This window comes from Bolinopsis microptera, chromosome 10 (assembly GCF_026151205.1).
Source record: "Bolinopsis microptera isolate Bmic1 chromosome 10, MBARI_Bmic_1.0, whole genome shotgun sequence".
NCBI lineage: Eukaryota > Metazoa > Ctenophora > Tentaculata > Lobata > Bolinopsidae > Bolinopsis > Bolinopsis microptera.
The window spans coordinates 12,667,212-12,685,244 of record NC_087081.1 but is presented as its reverse complement, the minus strand read 5'-3'; the positions used below and the strand labels follow the sequence as shown (position 1 = coordinate 12,685,244).

Genomic DNA, 18,033 nt, shown 5'->3' with positions numbered 1-18,033 from the left:
AATTGGGGTACTGGAAGTCAAAATCTCTAAAAAAATTGGAAAATCATACTGTCCCATACTCTGTCCCATTTTCAGTTTTTGAAGCTGAAATTTCCAGGGCCGAAATTTTACAGTTTCGACCGAATTTCTGACCTGCAACCAATTAGTCAGTCAACTATAGATCCCAAATGACAGGATTGAGGTGTTAGAATTTCGATTCGGATCGGAGGAAGCTCACAGCAAAATTCTTAACAAAACGAAAAGTTGTATTTTCAAAACTCTGTCCCATTTTCAGATATGAAAATTTCTGAACACACATTTGACAGATTGGATGAAATTTTTGCCCACAGACCAATTAGTCAGTTAATTGATGATGGTATGAAACCAAATTGGGGTACTGGAAGTCAAAATCTCTAAAAAAATTGGAAATCATACTGTCCCATACTCTGTCCCATTTTCAATTTTTGAAGCTGAAATTTCCAGGGCCGAAATTTTACAGTTTCGACCGAATTTCTTACCTGCAACCAATTAGTCAGTCAACTATAGACCCCAAATGACACGATCGAGGCGCTGATAGTTTGATTCGGGTCGGAGGAAAATATGAAAATTTCTGAACACACATTTGACAAATTGGATGAAATGTTTGCCCACAGACCATTTAGTCAGTTAATTGATGATGGTATGAAACCAAATTGGGGTACTGAAGGTCAAAATCTCTAAAAAAATTGGAAAATCATACTGTCCCATACTCTGTCCCATTTTCAGTTTTTGAAGCTGAAATTTCCAGGGCTGAAATTTTACAGTTTCGACCGAATTTCTGACCTGCAACCAATTAGTCAGTCAACTATAGATCCCAAATGACAGGATTGAGGTGTTAGAATTTTGATTCGGATCGGAGGAAGCTCACAGCAGAAATCTTAACAAAACGAAAAGTTGTATTTTCAAAACTCCGTCCCATTTTCAGATATGAAAATTTCTAAACACACATTTGACAAATTGGATGAAATTTTTGCCCACAGACCAATTAGTCAGTTAATTGATGATGGTATGAAACCAAATTGGGGTACTGAAGGTCAAAATCTCTAAAAAAATTGGAAAATCATACTGTCCCATACTCTGTCCCATTTTCAGTTTTTGAAGCTGAAATTTCCAGGGCCGAAATTTTACAGTTTCGACCGAATTTCTGACCTGCAACCAATTAGTCAGTCAACTATAGATCCCAAATGACAGGATTGAGGTGTTAGAATTTTGATTCGGATCGGAGGAAGCTCACAGCAGAAATCTTAACAAAACGAAAAGTTGTATTTTCAAAACTCTGTCCCATTTTCAGATATTACAATTTCTGAACACACATTTGACAAATTGGATGAAATTTTTGCCCACAGACCAATTAGTCAGTTAATTGATGATGGTATGAAACCAAATTGGGGTACTGAAGGTCAAAATCTCTAAAAAAATTGGAAAATCATACTGTCCCATACTCTGTCCCATTTTCAGTTTTTGAAGCTGAAATTTCCAGGGCCGAAATTTTACAGTTTCGACCGAATTTCTGACCTGCAACCAATTAGTCAGTCAACTATAGATCCCAAATGACAGGATTGAGGTGTTAGAATTTTGATTCGGATCGGAGGAAGCTCACAGCAGAAATCTTAACAAAACGAAAAGTTGTATTTTCAAAACTCTGTCCCATTTTCAGATATTACAATTTCTGAACACACATTTGACAAATTGGATGAAATTTTTGCCCACAGACCAATTAGTCAGTAAATTGATGATGGTATGAAACCAAATTGGGGTACTGAAGGTCAAAATCTCTAAAAAAATTGGAAAATCATACTGTCCCCTCTGTCCCATTTTCAGTTTTTGAAGCTGAAATTTCCAGGGCTGAAATTTTACAGTTTCGACCGAATTTCTGACCTGCAACCAATTAGTCAGTCAACTATAGATCCCAAATGACAGGATTGAGGTGTTAGAATTTTGATTCGGATCGGAGGAAGCTCACAGCAGAAATCTTAACAAAACGAAAAGTTGTATTTTCAAAACTCTGTCCCATTTTCAGATATGAAAATTTCTGAACACACATTTGACAAATTGGATGAAATGTTTGCCCACAGACCATTTAGTCAGTTAATTGATGATGGTATGAAACCAAATTGGGGTACTGAAGGTCAAAATCTCTAAAAAAATTGGAAAATCATACTGTCCCATACTCTGTCCCATTTTCAGTTTTTGAAGCTGAAATTTCCAGGGCTGAAATTTTACAGTTTCGACCGAATTTCTGACCTGCAACCAATTAGTCAGTCAACTATAGATCCCAAATGACAGGATTGAGGTGTTAGAATTTTGATTCGGATCGGAGGAAGCTCACAGCAGAAATCTTAACAAAACGAAAAGTTGTATTTTCAAAACTCCGTCCCATTTTCAGATATGAAAATTTCTAACCACACATTTGACAAATTGGATGAAATTTTTGCCCACAGACCAATTAGTCAGTTAATTGATGATGGTATGAAACCAAATTGGGGTACTGAAGGTCAAAATCTCTAAAAAAATTGGAAAATCATACTGTCCCATACTCTGTCCCATTTTCAGTTTTTGAAGCTGAAATTTCCAGGGCCGAAATTTTACAGTTTCGACCGAATTTCTGACCTGCAACCAATTAGTCAGTCAACTATAGATCCCAAATGACAGGATTGAGGTGTTAGAATTTTGATTCGGATCGGAGGAAGCTCACAGCAGAAATCTTAACAAAACGAAAAGTTGTATTTTCAAAACTCTGTCCCATTTTCAGATATTACAATTTCTGAACACACATTTGACAAATTGGATGAAATTTTTGCCCACAGACCAATAAGTCAGTTAATTGATGATTGTATGAAACCAAATTGGGGTACTGGAAGTCAAAATCTCGAAAAAATTGGAAAATCATACTGTCCCCTCTGTCCCATTTTCAGTTTTTGAAGCTGAAATTTCCAGGGCCGAAATTTTACAGTTTCGACCGAAATTCTGACCTGCAACCAATTAGTCAGTCATCTATAGTCCCCAAATGACACGATCGAGGCGCTGGAAGTTTGATTCAGGTCGGAGGAAACTCACAACAGAAATCATAACAAAACGAAAAATTTGTATTTTCAAAACTCTGTCCCATTTTCAGATATGAAAATTTCTGAACACACATTTGACAGATTGGATGAAATTTTTGCCCACAGACCAATTAGTCAGTTAATTGATGATGGTATGAAACCAAATTGGGGTAGTGGAAGTCAAAATCTCTAAAAAAATTGGAAAATCATACTGTCCCATACTCTGTCCCATTTTCAGTTTTTGAAGCTGAAATTTCCAGGGCTGAAATTTTACAGTTTCGACCGAATTTCTGACCTGCAACCAATTAGTCAGTCAACTATAGATCCCAAATGACAGGATTGAGGTGTTAGAATTTTGATTCGGATCGGAAGAAGCTCAAAGCAGAAATCTTAACAAAACGAAAAGTTGTATTTTCAAAACTCTGTCCCATTTTCAGATATGAAAATTTCTGAACACACATTTGACAGATTGGATGAAATTTTTGACCACAGACCAATTAGTCAGTTAATTGATGATGGTATGAAACCAAATTGGGGTACTGAAGGTCAAAATCTCTAAAAAAATTGGAAAATCATACTGTCCCATACTCTGTCCCATTTTCAGTTTTTGAAGCTGAAATTTCCAGGGCCGAAATTTTACAGTTTCGACCGAATTTCTGACCTGCAACCAATTAGTCAGTCAACTATAGACCCCAAATGACACGATCGAGGCGCTGATAGTTTGATTCGTGTCGGAGGAAGCTCACAGCAGAAATCTTAACAAAACGAAAAGTTGTACTTTCAAAACTCTGTCCCATTTTCAGATATGAAAATTTCTGAACACACATTTGACAAATTCGATGAAATTTTTGCCCACAGACCAATAAGTCAGTTAATTGATGATTGTATGAAACCAAATTGGGGTACTGGAAGTCAAAATCTCGAAAAAATTGGAAAATCATACTGTCCCATACTCTGTCCCATTTTCAGTTTTTGAAGCTGAAATTTCCAGGGCCGAAATTTTACAGTTTCGACCGAATTTCTGACCTGCAACCAATTAGTCAGTCATCTATAGTCCCCAAATGACACGATCGAGGCGCTGGAAGTTTGATTCAGGTCGGAGGAAACTCACAACAGAAATCATAACAAAACGAAAAATTTGTATTTTCAAAACTCTGTCCCATTTTCAGATATGAAAATTTCTGAACACACATTTGACAGATTGGATGAAATTTTTGCCCACAGACCAATTAGTCAGTTAATTGATGATGGTATGAAACCAAATTGGGGTACTGGAAGTCAAAATCTCTAAAAAAATTGGAAAATCATACTGTCCCATACTCTGTCCCATTTTCAATTTTTGAAGCTGAAATTTCCAGGGCCGAAATTTTACAGTTTCGACCGAATTTCTTACCTGCAACCAATTAGTCAGTCAACTATAGACCCCAAATGACACGATCGAGGCGCTGATAGTTTGATTCGGGTCGGAGGAAGCTCACAGCAGAAATCTTAACAAAACGAAAAGTTGTATTTTCAAAACTCTGTCCCATTTTCAGATATGAAAATTTCTGAACACACATTTGACAAATTCGATGAAATTTTTGCCCACAGACCAATAAGTCAGTTAATTGATGATTGTATGAAACCAAATTGGGGTACTGGAAGTCAAAATCTCGAAAAAATTGGAAAATCATACTGTCCCATACTCTGTCCCATTTTCAGTTTTTGAAGCTGAAATTTCCAGGGCCGAAATTTTACAGTTTCGACCGAATTTCTGACCTGCAACCAATTAGTCAGTCATCTATAGTCCCCAAATGACACGATCGAGGCGCTGGAAGTTAGATTCAGGTCGGAGGAAACTCACAACAGAAATCATAACAAAACGAAAAATTTGTATTTTCAAAACTCTGTCCCATTTTCAGATATGAAAATTTCTGAACACACATTTGACAGATTGGATGAAATTTTTGCCCACAGACCAATTAGTCAGTTAATTGATGATGGTATGAAACCAAATTGGGGTACTGGAAGTCAAAATCTCTAAAAAAATTGGAAAATCATACTGTCCCATACTCGGTCCCATTTTCAGTTTTTGAAGCTGAAATTTCCAGGGCCGAAATTTTACAGTTTCGACCGAATTTCTGACCTGCAACCAATTAGTCAGTCATCTATAGTCCCCAAATGACACGATCGAGGCGCTGGAAGTTTGATTCAGGTCGGAGGAAACTCACAACAGAAATCATAACAAAACGAAAAATTTGTATTTTCAAAACTCTGTCCCATTTTCAGATATGAAAATTTCTGAACACACATTTGACAAATTGGATGAAATTTTTGCCCACAGACCAATAAGTCAGTTAATTGATGATTGTATGAAACCAAATTGGGGTACTGGAAGTCAAAATCTCGAAGAAAATTGGAAAATCATACTGTCCCATACTCTGTCCCATTTTCAGTTTTTGAAGCTGAAATTTCCAGGGCCGAAATTTTACAGTTTCGACCGAATTTCTGACCTGCAACCAATTAGTCAGTCAACTATGGATCCCAAATGACAGGATTGAGGTGTTAGAATTTTGATTCGGATCGGAGGAAGCTCACAGCAGAAATCTTAACAAAACGAAAAGTTGTATTTTCAAAACTCTGTCCCATTTTCAGATATGAAAATTTCTGAACACACATTTGACAGATTGGATGGAATTTTTGCCCACAGACCAATTAGTCAGTTAATTGATGATGGTATGAAACCATATTGGGGTACTGGAAGTCGAAATCTCTAAAAAAGTTGGAAAATCATATTGTCCCATACTCTGTCCCATTTTCAGTTTTTGAAGCTGAAATTTCCAGGGCCGAAATTTTACAGTTTCGACCGAATTTCTGACCTGCAACCAATTAGTCAGTAAACTATAGACCCCAAATGACACGATCGAGGCGCTGGAAGTTTGATTCAGGTCGGAGGAAACTCACAGCAGAAATCTTAACAAAACGAAAAGTTGTATTTTCAAAACTCTGTCCCATTTTCAGATATGAAAATTTCTGAACACACATTTGACAAATTGGATGGAATTTTTGCCCACAGACCAATTAGTCAGTTAATTGATGATGGTATGAAACCAAATTGGGGTACTGGAAGTCAAAATCTCTAAAAAAATTGGAAAATCATACTGTCCCATACTCGGTCCCATTTTCAGTTTTTGAAGCTGAAATTTCCAGGGCCGAAATTTTACAGTTTCGACCGAATTTCTGACCTGCAACCAATTAGTCAGTCAACTATAGATCCCAAATGACAGGATTGACGTGTTAGAATTTTGATTCGGATCGGAGGAAGTTCACAGCAGAAAACGAAAAGTTGTATTTTAAACCTCTGCCCCATTTTCAGATATGAAAATTTCTGAACACACATTTGACAGATTGGATGAAATTTTTGCCCACAGACCAATTAGTCAGTTAATTGATGATGGTATGAAACCAAATTGGGGTACTGGAAGTCAAAATCTCTAAAAAAATTGGAAAATCATACTGTCCCATACTCTGTCCCATTTTCAGTTTTTGAAGCTGAAATTTCCAGGGCCGAAATTTTACAGTTTCGACCGAATTTCTGACCTGCAACCAATTAGTCAGTCAACTATAGACCCCAAATGAAACGATCGAGGCGCTGGAAGTTTGATTCGGATCGGAGGAAGCTCACAGCAGAAATCTTAACAAAACGAAAAGTTGTATTTTCAAAACTCTGTCCCATTTTCAGATATTAAAATTTCTGAACTCACATTTTACAGATTGGATGAAATTTTTGCCCACAGACCAATTAGTCAGTTAATTAATGATGGTATGAAACCAAATTAGGGTACTGGAAGTCCAAATCTCTAAAAAAATTGGAAAATCATACTGTCCCATACTCTGTCCCATTTTCAGTTTTTGAAGCTGAAATTTCCAGGGCCGAAATTTTACAGTTTCGACCGAATTTCTGACCTGCAACCAATTAGTCAATCAACTATAGATCCCAAATGACAGGATTGAGGTGTTAGAATTTTGATTCGGATCGGAGGAAGCTCACAGCAGAAATCTTAACAAAACGAAAAGTTGTATTTTCAAAACTCTGTCCCATTTTCAGATATGAAAATTTCTGAACACACATTTGACAGATTGGATGAAATTTTTGCCCACAGACCAATTAGTCAGTTAATTGATGATGGTATGAAACCAAATTGGGGTACTGGAAGCCAAAATCTCGAAGAAAATTGGAAAATCATACTGTCCCATACTCTGTCCCATTTTCAGTTTTTGAAGCTGAAATTTCCAGGGCCGAAATTTTACAGTTTCGACCGAATTTCTGACCTGCAACCAATTAGTCAGTCAACTATAGATCCCAAATGACAGGATTGAGGTGTTAGAATTTTGATTCGGATCGGAGGAAGTTCACAGCAGAAATCTTAACAAAACGAAAAGTTGTATTTTAAACCTCTGTCCCATTTTCAGATATGAAAATTTCTGAACACACATTTGACAGATTGGATGAAATTTTTGCCCACAGACCAATTAGTCAGTTAATTGATGATGGTATGAAACCAAATTGGGGTACTGGAAGTCAAAATCTCTAAAAAAATTGGAAAATCATACTGTCCCATACTCTGTCCCATTTTCAGTTTTTGAAGCTGAAATTTCCAGGGCCGAAATTTTACAGTTTCGACCGAATTTCTGACCTGCAACCAATTAGTCAGTCAACTATAGACCCCAAATGAAACGATTGAGGCGCTGGAAGTTTGATTCGGATCGGAGGAAGTTCACAGCAGAAATCTTAACAAAACGAAAAGTTGTATTTTAAACCTCTGTCCCATTTTCAGATATGAAAATTTCGGAACACACATTTGACAGATTGGATGAAATTTTTGCCCACAGACCAATTAGTCAGTTAATTGATGATGGTATGAAACCAAATTGGGGTACTGGAAGTCAAAATCTCTAAAAAAATTGGAAAATCATACTGTCCCATACTCTGTCCCATTTTCAGTTTTTGAAGCTGAAATTTCCAGGGCCGAAATTTTACAGTTTCGACCGAATTTCTGACCTGCAACCAATTAGTCAGCCAACTATAGACCCCAAATGACACGATCGAGGCGCTGATAGTTTGATTCGGATCGGAGGAAGCTCACAGCAGAAATCTTAACAAAACGAAAAGTTGTATTTTCAAAACTCTGTCCCATTTTCAGATATGAAACTTTCTGAACACACATTTGACAGATTGGATGAAATTTTTGCCCACAGACCAATTAGTCAGTTAATTGATGATGGTATGAAACCAAATTGGGGTACTGGAAGTCAAAATCTCTAAAAAAATTGGAAAATCATACTGTCCCATACTCTGTCCCATTTTCAGTTTTTGAAGCTGAAATTTCCAGGGCCGAAATTTTACAGTTTCGACCGAATTTCTGACCTGCAACCAATTAGTCAGTCAACAATAGACCCTATTTGACACAACTGAGGTGCTGAAAGTTTGATTTCAGTCGGAGGAAGCTCACAGAAGAAAGCTTAACAAAACGAAAATTCATATCTTCCAACTTCTGTCCCATTTTAAAATATGAAACTTTCTGAACACACATTTGACAGATTGGATGAAATTTTTGCCCACAGACCAATTAGTCAGTTAATTGATGATGGTATGAAACCATATTGGGGTACTGGAAGTCAAAATCTCGAAGAAAATTGGAAAATCATACTGTCCCATACTCTGTCCCATTTTCAGTTTTTGAAGCTGAAATTTCCAGGGCCGAAATTTTACAGTTTCGACCGAATTTCTGACCTGCAACCAATTAGTCAGTCAACTATAGATCCCAAATGACAGGATTGAGGTGTTAGAATTTTGATTCGGATCGGAGGAAGCTCACATCAGAAATCTTAACAAAACGAAAAGTTGTATTTTCAAAACTCTGTCCCATTTTCAGACATGAAAATTTCTGAACACACATTTGACAGATTGGATGAAATTTTTGCCCACAGACCAATTAGTCAGTTAATTGATGATGGTATAAAACCAAATCGGGGTACTGGAAGTCATAATCTCTAAAAAAATTGGAAAATCATACTGTCCCATACTCTGTCCCATTTTCAGTTTTTGTAGCTGAAATTTCCAGGGCCGAAATTTTACAGTTTTGACTGAATTTCTCACCTGCAACCAATTAGTTATAGTCAGTCAACAATAGACCCTATTTGACACAACTGAGCTGCTGAAAGTTTGATTTCGGTCGGAGGAAGCTCACTGAAGAAAGCTTAACAAAACGAAAATTCATATTTTCCAACTTCTGTCCCATTTTAAAATATGAAACTTTCTGAACACAAATTTGACAGATTGGGTGGATTTTTTGCTCAGAGACCAATTGGTCAGTTAATTGATGATGGTTCGAAACCAAATTGGGGTATTGGAAGTCAAAATCCGGATGAAAATTGAAAAATCATACTGTCCCAATTTCTGTCCCATTTCAGTTTTTGAAGATGAAATTTCCAGGACCGAAATTTTATAATTTTGAATGAATATCTCACCCGCAACCATTTAGTCAGTCTATTAGACCCTATTTGACACGATTGAGGTGCTGGAAGTTTGATTTCGGTCGGAGGAAGCTCACAGCAGAAAGCTGTTGTCAAATGTTGCCCTATTATGTTTCCCGATCATGATTCTATTCTGTGTAGAATCTGCAAATAGCTCGTGGAGGGCCATGTTGCTTTTAAAGACGAGGATTACAGCAACAGTTAAGCCCAGTATTAAAGTGGCGGCATTATTGACATGACTTTTAAGGGGGCCGTTTTTTAACGTTTTTTTACGATTTTTTGAGGTCCAAGATTTTCAAAATTGAATAAAAAATATTTAAAGGCCTATCTCAAAATTTTGTATGATTGATCTCTTCTAAATGGTCCCTAGAACATATCCTAAAAGTTTCAGGGTGATTGCTCAAAAAATGTGGGAGAAGATAGATTTTTAGACTCAATATTCAGAATTTGCGATTGAAAATCGCTCGCGCAATACAATTACACATAAGCGCTGACCTTAAACCGGCGATCATTTCGGCTAGGAACAATATTTTTCCATGGGACCAAAAGCAGCTGATAGATATCACTCCCATCTATCAGAAACAACTATAAAGTCGATTTCGAGAGAATTTTGATGAAGACCCCCCCCGGCCCCTTTAAGAGCCCCACACTCTTTTTCATGGTAATTATTTTGACTTTCCTTCAACTCCAAGAGAGTATAGCGGAATTGTAATTAGTTCGCGAATGATTTTTTAATTCAGTAAAATAGCACATATTCTTTTAAACAAGTAATATTGTAGACTCAAGTTAATTTCCAAACATCAATTTGATATAAATATGTGAACAGCGATCAATTTGGTATGTAAGTTAATACGGCCAATCAGAGAACTGTTTTTCGAACACGTGACTCAAACATACCAATCAAAGCTAAGGGCTGCATTCTAGTCACGTGACTACTCTTTGGTTATATAGCCTTCAGCACAAGTTAAGGAAATTCAAAAAACAGACTGGCTTTCAAAGTAGATTAATTAAGCGATTAATTAATCATCTATACTAATTAACTTATAATAGTAGAAAAGTAATTATATCGCTCTCTCGGGGGTAAAGCTGCTTAGTGCTTAAATATATCGAAAATAGAAACTAAATGAGAGGCTAGTAAACATTAAACATTGACTTACAACGTAGGTATTTCAATGTTGCAACTTGTTTCAAAACATTAGATTTTGGAGGCACCCCGGTCCCCCACCCCGGATTTGGGGAGGAGAAGAGGGGTCACCCCGCCCTAGAGGTGCAGCAAACATATTATACAGCGCGCATTTTTTCTATTTTAAGTTTGTTAAAAAAGTTTTAATGAAAAACAGCAAATCCCGGATCGTCCTGTCTCTTTATTAATGTCTCCATTTCTTCACAATGATATGGAAACAGTTATGCTAGTTACACACGTGCACACAATATACTGTTATCAGGTACCACGTGACCAGTCAGCAGACACGTGGGCAGACACGTGGGCGGACACGTGACTCTCAGTTGAGGGGGAATCTAGTTCTAAACTGAGATGATCAGCAGTGTGGTGTCGTCAGGATGAAGTTCGTGTCTCCTCTTAGTGGCAGAGAACTGAAGGTACAAACAGTTAGTGTTCAATCCTGCTATCATTTCTTGAAGCAATGTAAAATGTACTTAGTGTCTGGTTTAAAACAAGAACTTATAATGGAAGTTAATTAGCTGAAATCCACCAAATGAACAGTAAATGCATGATATTACTCACCTAATGCTTCATGGGCAAAATATTTGACGTCCATATCCTCGTCGTCATATAGCTTGGAAAGACAGGGCTTGATTTGGAACTCTACAGTCCTGGGATACATTAAATTAAAGTGTACAGTCAAAACATACTTCTTTTCTCTAGCATTTGATTGATTTTGCATTTACATAGGTAAAATGAACTTGTCATGTCTAATTTTCAATTAAACTAAGCTCAGTTAATGTAAGAGCCGCTTTAGAAAGCACTGGAGTTTATCTCCAGGATTAAATTATATCGAGTTATATGATTTAGCTATAAGGCGGTTTATAAAAGTTGTATTTATTATTATTATAAAGGGTCTCAATAAGAGGTCTCGACTGCCTAGGCGTCAGACCTTGGCAGTCGGTAGTTTTCCTCTGGCCCGGGATCAGCTGACCCTAGGGACCAGAGGATAAAGGTGTAGAAACTATATGTATCTACAAAACTTTCAAGGTTGTTTTTACAAGAGACAGGGCTTGCTGCACAAGGGAAGAAAAGCGGGAGAAACACTCACAAATTATACAAATAAATATTATAAAACATAGCAAAAAGAAATTCAAACAATCCTACTCTACTACAAATGTTTATTACATACTACAATGTGATACATGATAATTATATGCTGTATAGACAAGAAACAGGGCTTGCAGGGCAAGAGATGGATCAAAGGGACTAGTCACATAGTGTAATATACAGTGATTCAGCAAGAACCCATTGCTGAATCTGGCACACAAAATACCACAATCAATACAAAAATATACAATATTATATCAAACAATATGTTTATACAAGAATCAGGGCTTGCAGAGCAAGAGAAGAAAAATAAGAGAAAACTACCATCAACTGTATATACCGTAGTCCATCAGATAGGTAATCATTACTAATACACAAATCAGCAGGGCTAACAACAATATAAAATCCATAATAAATACTCAATCTACCCAATATACGAGTTAAAAATTATTATTATTATTATTTAAGGAGCATGTAAACATAAAGGAGTCAGAAAGATCTGCAGGGGTATTAAAGGTAGAGCGAAGTCCTAGACTGTAACAGGTAACTGTAACAGGCAACTGTAACAGGTAACTGTAACAGGTAACTGTAACAGGTAACTGTAACAGGTAACTGTAACAGGTAACTGTAACATGTAACTGTAACAGGTAACTGTAACAGGTAACTGTAACAGGTAACTATGGTTACTAATACTCACTGCGCATCAAGACTCGGAACAATGAGCGCCATAGTTTTAGCGACGTTGAACCTGACATTGGGGACAGCATCAGCAGCCAGGTTGGAGATAACTGGGACCATGAACTTGGAGATTACATCAGGAGGACACACCTCTGCTAACACGTTTATAGCGAACAAGGTCGTCATTCGGTGCAAGTAGTTGGGGTCTCGGGCCATGGACAGGACTTTGGTTATTACTGTGTTCTGAAGGAGAAGCTAGTTAAAGGACTGCTCTTCTAGGCACCATCAGATCTCTAGAAGTAAAATGAAGTGTGAGATTTAAAAAAATTGAGGTTAACTAACTTGAGCCCACTCCAGGCCGAATATAGAGACAAGTTTCTTGAGGTTAGAAGTAGCAGCGGACCTGATAGCGAACACTCCATCGACTAACCAGCTCATACATAGTGAGTTCAATTTCTCGTCGAAAAACTCAACTCCTGCAAACAGCAGCTTATTAATCAGTAAATTAATTAATTGGTTAATTGCATTAAAACTGAACACCTGCAATGAACAGTGGGGTATAGTCACTATACTGGACGGGGAGGGACTTGGCATGCATATTTTAAACTTTTTTGGAGTACCTTATTCCCAGAAACAAAATTGTGCGAAAAATGCTCCGGTCAAGTTTATTTCAGATCGAAATAGACCATGTTACCCCTGAAGAAATCAAACGAAAAGAAAGTAGAGTTTTCAAACTGCTGAATTAATTTCCAAGAATAAGGTAATTCCGAAATCAGGGCCACTAGAGGGAGTGCTGTTAGCGGGTGTTTAGCGTACATACGTGTAACTTACTCGTTACCATGGTAACACTACTCGCGTTATTCTGTAAATCTTACTTACCCAGTGGGGCTGCAAATAAAACACGAGTTATTATGTGTGGGGTCACTACTCACTTACAGGTTACTGACAGGTTACTTACAGGTTACTTACAGGTTACTAACAGATTACTTACAGGTTACTTACAGGTTACTAACAGGTTACTAACATGTTACTGACGTCTGACAGGTAACTAACAGGTTACTAACAGGTTACTGACAGGTTACTAGGGGGGGGGGGTCCAAGGGGAACTTTGGGGAGTTTTGGGGAACTTTTTTTGGGGAACTTCAGAAAACCTGGGGGACTTTCCCAAAGTTCCCCAAAAAATTATCAATGAAACAAATAATTTTGGGGAATTTTGGGGAACTTTTTTTTGGGGAACTTCAGAAAGTTCCGCAAAATTCCCCAAAGTTCCCCAAAAAATTATCATGCCAAAAAATTATCATGCTGCAAGTATCAACAAGTAAGTTAAGATTATACCTTATAATAACATACATGTTAACATTAATGGGTATTAATGTATATTAGAGAAATTTTGAATAATTTTGAATGATTTTGAATAATTTTGGGGAATTTTGGGGAGTTTTGGGGAACTTTTTTTTGGGGAACTTCAGAAATCTTGGGGGACTTTCCCAAAGTTCCCCTTGGACCCCCCCCCCCCCCCCTTACTAACAGGTTACTAACAGATCACTAACAGATCACTAACAAGTTACTTACAGGTTACTAACAAGTTACTTACAGGTTACTAACAAGTTACCAATAGGTTGCTAACAGGGCACTTACAAGCTACAAACAAGTCACTAACAATTAACTAACAGTTAGTTACTAATGAGTTACAAACAGATTACTAACTAGCTACTAAAATACTAACAGGTCGTTAACAAGCTACTAAGAGGTCACTAACAAGTTACGTATAAATGCTTTATTCTCATCGCCTCTTCAGTTTTATTCATCGATTAGGTTAGTCCATAGATTTTATGCAGAATGTCAATTGTTCTACTTGCTCTGTAACTCTTTCATTTTGGTAAGTTTATCAAACACATTAATCACAAACTTTACAAAAAACGAACAATTCATTCACCGGATAGCTGTGCAATTCTGTCTTTGAGTGACTTTACAAGTTCCTCCAATAAAAGTACAAAATATAGATCGGGGAGATAATTTCAAGCATACAATATCCAACAGCATTTCATGCACTCTATCAAATCCAAACTTACCGAGCTGCTCAGCGAGAAGAGGCATGTGTTCGATAATAGCTAATCGAACCCTCCATTTAGGGTCCTCCGCGAGTTCCACAATAGCGGGGAGAAGTGACTGTGACAACTGGTGAATTCCTATCACCTGAACAATGCACATTTTATTATGGGAGGTTATTTTTTGCTGCTCGTGTTAGGATTTAAGGATGATATTTTCGATTTGATATTAGAGCTTTTAAATTTCCACGTTAGAATTGTAAATTGGATTTATTAAGAATGCTCTAGAGAAAGTTGTTTAACATGAAAGGAAGTCACGGTTACCTTATTGACACTGTCCAGATTGGAGATAATATTGAGTCTGACATCGGAATGCTCGTCCTTGAGTAGGATCAGGAATAGTGGGAGTAAGTGCTGGATTGTGTTATCTTTACCCATTATGGGGCTAAGTCCCATTATCACTGAGGCTAGGGCGGCTTTCACGTGCTGGTTCGTATCACATACTAATTCCTGAGAGGTGTATTGTTATGTTACCATGGTAAAACAACATTGGGTCTTATTAGTCAGTTAACGAGTCACGTGTTAATTCAAACAAGAAGATATCTGAATTAAAGATAGGGCAGAAAATAATTGTTAAAGAGAAATATACTGACTTTAACAGCGGGAAGAATATTAGGCATTATAACAGCTTCTTGGATATCATCCGGCAAGTTGGTACAGAATTCTGAAATAATAAAAATGAATGTATAATGTAGTTATAGTGAGAGGTAGTTTGCTTATATATAACTGAAATCAGCGAATGTATCAAACTTCAAGTAAAGTGTACAAATTTATTAAAACGAAGATCAATCCAAAACATGTGGTACACCGTAACAAACCTTTAATTTTGTTAGCAGCAGATGCCCTCACTTCAGCCTCTACATCTTTCAACAGACCAGAAAAGTGGAATACAAGATGATTTTTAGTAATAGTAGGGCCAACTGCTCTCTGTAGCTCGATAAACTTGTCTGCTATCATGAACCTCACTCTCCAGCTCTTATCTGACGCTGCACTCCTAAGAAGTTAACTGTTAGTGACCAGAGACGTTTGGTGATATCACTAAATAGTTTCTTAGCAGGTTTAGAAAACTAGTCTAGTACTGTCATCTTGGTTGAAAATATTACAATTGAAAAAAAATAACCAAAACATGGTTTCTACGCGACTCTACCAAGCTGGCTATGATTCCCACCAACAAGTAGTGAGTAGAATGTTACCAAAGTTTCAACATACCTGAACATGGGTAAGAGAAGGGTCTCAATATCACTCTCTGTAAGTAGACCAGCTATCGTTATTCCTGCTTCTACTGCTAACAGTCTGACACTGTCCTGAGAAAACTTTGAGGGCGTTAACAACAAATTATCTAGAAAGAGGTATTAAATCATCACACGATGGTTAGGCGTTTAATAGGATAACGAAAGTTTCAAAATCAAATAAACTTGTGCTACATAAGCAATAAGCATTCTCTTGGAAGTTTATGGTAAGAAAGTATAGCTTCGTTTTAAACAATTGTTATATACCCTATATAGGAATATGTTAATTGTTAGTGTTACCTGTTCATCGTTAGCTAGAGAGTTGAATAGTGGAATTACTTCTCCTTTTAAATGTTCCATCTCGACTGCTTTAGCGAACTCCTGGTGGATAATTTAAATATAACTTGTGCGTTCAGGCCGTTCACTCGCTACATAACTCAGATGTAATGTAGCTCTGATATTGCTGAGTCAACGGTAGGTAATGCTAAACACTGTCCAATTGAAGAAAGAAAGTAAAGATTATTGCAGTCACAGTAATCTTAACAAGAAAAAAATGTATCGTGGGATGTTTGGCAGCACCCACAATCCACATCATTAAGTGACAATAAGGTACTAAAACTCACCCCTATTTTACTGGCAGCAGCTCGTCTCACCATTGGAGTATCGTCAGTACACAGACACTTAAACATCCTGTAGAAATACAATTTTAGGACAAGAGTTTTCAGTTTTACTTTGTAATTAGTTGTATAACTCATGATAAATTTCAAGATATATTTTGATAATTTATAAAACTAGAGTACTACTCACATTCTGAGTTCAGTTTTCAGTGCCACACTGACATGAGGGTAACACGCTGCGTACAGACCACAGGCAGAGGTACGGGACGTGAACCAGTCACCTGTAACCATGGTAATATTATATCTAAAATAAAATCCAGTATATATAGAAGAAAGCTAGAGCATACAATTAACATATTAGCATATAATTAATTAGTTAGGTTAGTTTTTACCTTGAGATAATCGTTTAACAAGTGGTGCAAAGTGTTTCTCAATGTCAGCAGGTGAGTGATCAACAGCTATCATTCTCAGTGACTCTGTAGCCTGAACATTAACATGATTAAATTCACCTTTACCATACAATATTTAATAAAGTATTATATTACTAACAGTGCTACTACCAAGCTAAGTATAACTTAGTTGACAATCACTTAGCAATCTGTACTTTGAGTGCGTGGTGGAAAGTTGCAAGGTGATTGCTCATAATTTGCGGTAAGAGATGTACGCGGTACCATTTTAGAACATTTCACCATCCGTTACCACCCTACGCGCGTGGGGTGGACTCCTGGGGTGGACTTTTATTCAGCGCGTATTTTGTAGCCTGTTCAACTTGACGTTTTGATTCGTTACTATCTCAATGTCACAGATACACAGAATGTGAGGTGATCATCTTAAAGAGAAACGTCTCAGCTTTCACCTGGTGTAAAGTTTATCTTTGTACTCAAAATATAGCTCGCTCAGTGTGCAATAGAAGTTGACAATACAATAACCACGTCTGCGACCGGTCGTCAGACACCGGAGTGTTGCACAAAATTGGGTCCCTAAATTAAAATTCTATGACACAGTTACCATGCAGAAATGTCTAGGGAAACATTTGGTGAAAGTTTCAAATCTCTACTATAAAAATAGCGATAGTTATTGAAGATAAACCGTGAGAAACTCCCTCTTGTCGAGATCAACGCTCTAGGAACCTCCCTTCTGTACCACGTGACAACGATTTGAGCGTCACGTGGCCGTCACGTGACAAAAGTGCGCGCATCGGATGGAGCAGTCTCGTGGGAAATCCTGATTGCCTGATCGATCTCGTGGGAAATCCTGATTGCTACGGAAAGGGCTGACAACCACAGTTATTTCCCTTCCTCAATTTTCCAGTTCACTTGCTCAGTGCTGTCAGTTGGTTTTTGTTTGCCCTGCTATATAAACTTCACTCCGTCATAATCCCCTACTCTCCTATCCAATGAACTGTTTCTGTTACAGCTGCCATTCTGTTGACTGGACCCTAACTTAGTCTTATCATTTTCACTTGATAACTTTATCCGTGTGCACTTTCTCGAAACTCAACTTATCTTTGTCAAGACTCAGCTAATCTCAGAACTAAATGTTGCCTTAACA

At 37.3% G+C, this 18,033-nt stretch overlaps 1 protein-coding gene across 2 annotated transcripts in view; it reads right to left on the bottom strand.

The window, feature by feature from the left end:
• Positions 1-10,332: 10,332 nt before the first annotated feature.
• Positions 10,333-18,033, bottom strand: part of LOC134822334 (serine/threonine-protein phosphatase 2A 65 kDa regulatory subunit A alpha isoform-like) — a 116,857-nt gene continuing 109,156 nt past the window's right edge. For both annotated transcript variants that reach the window (XM_063833344.1, XM_063833345.1), the window contains exons 6-18: positions 16,875-16,965; positions 16,673-16,763; positions 16,489-16,555; positions 16,166-16,246; positions 15,846-15,949; positions 15,455-15,630; positions 15,230-15,300; positions 14,901-15,086; positions 14,601-14,724; positions 12,871-13,004; positions 12,548-12,771; positions 11,323-11,411; positions 10,333-11,171 (exon numbers count right to left, since the gene is read on the bottom strand). In XM_063833344.1, the coding sequence (XP_063689414.1) occupies positions 11,158-11,171; positions 11,323-11,411; positions 12,548-12,771; positions 12,871-13,004; positions 14,601-14,724; positions 14,901-15,086; positions 15,230-15,300; positions 15,455-15,630; positions 15,846-15,949; positions 16,166-16,246; positions 16,489-16,555; positions 16,673-16,763; positions 16,875-16,965 (1,452 nt within the window). In that variant the 3' untranslated portion in view covers positions 10,333-11,157. The remainder of the gene's footprint in view (positions 11,172-11,322; positions 11,412-12,547; positions 12,772-12,870; positions 13,005-14,600; positions 14,725-14,900; positions 15,087-15,229; positions 15,301-15,454; positions 15,631-15,845; positions 15,950-16,165; positions 16,247-16,488; positions 16,556-16,672; positions 16,764-16,874; positions 16,966-18,033) is intronic.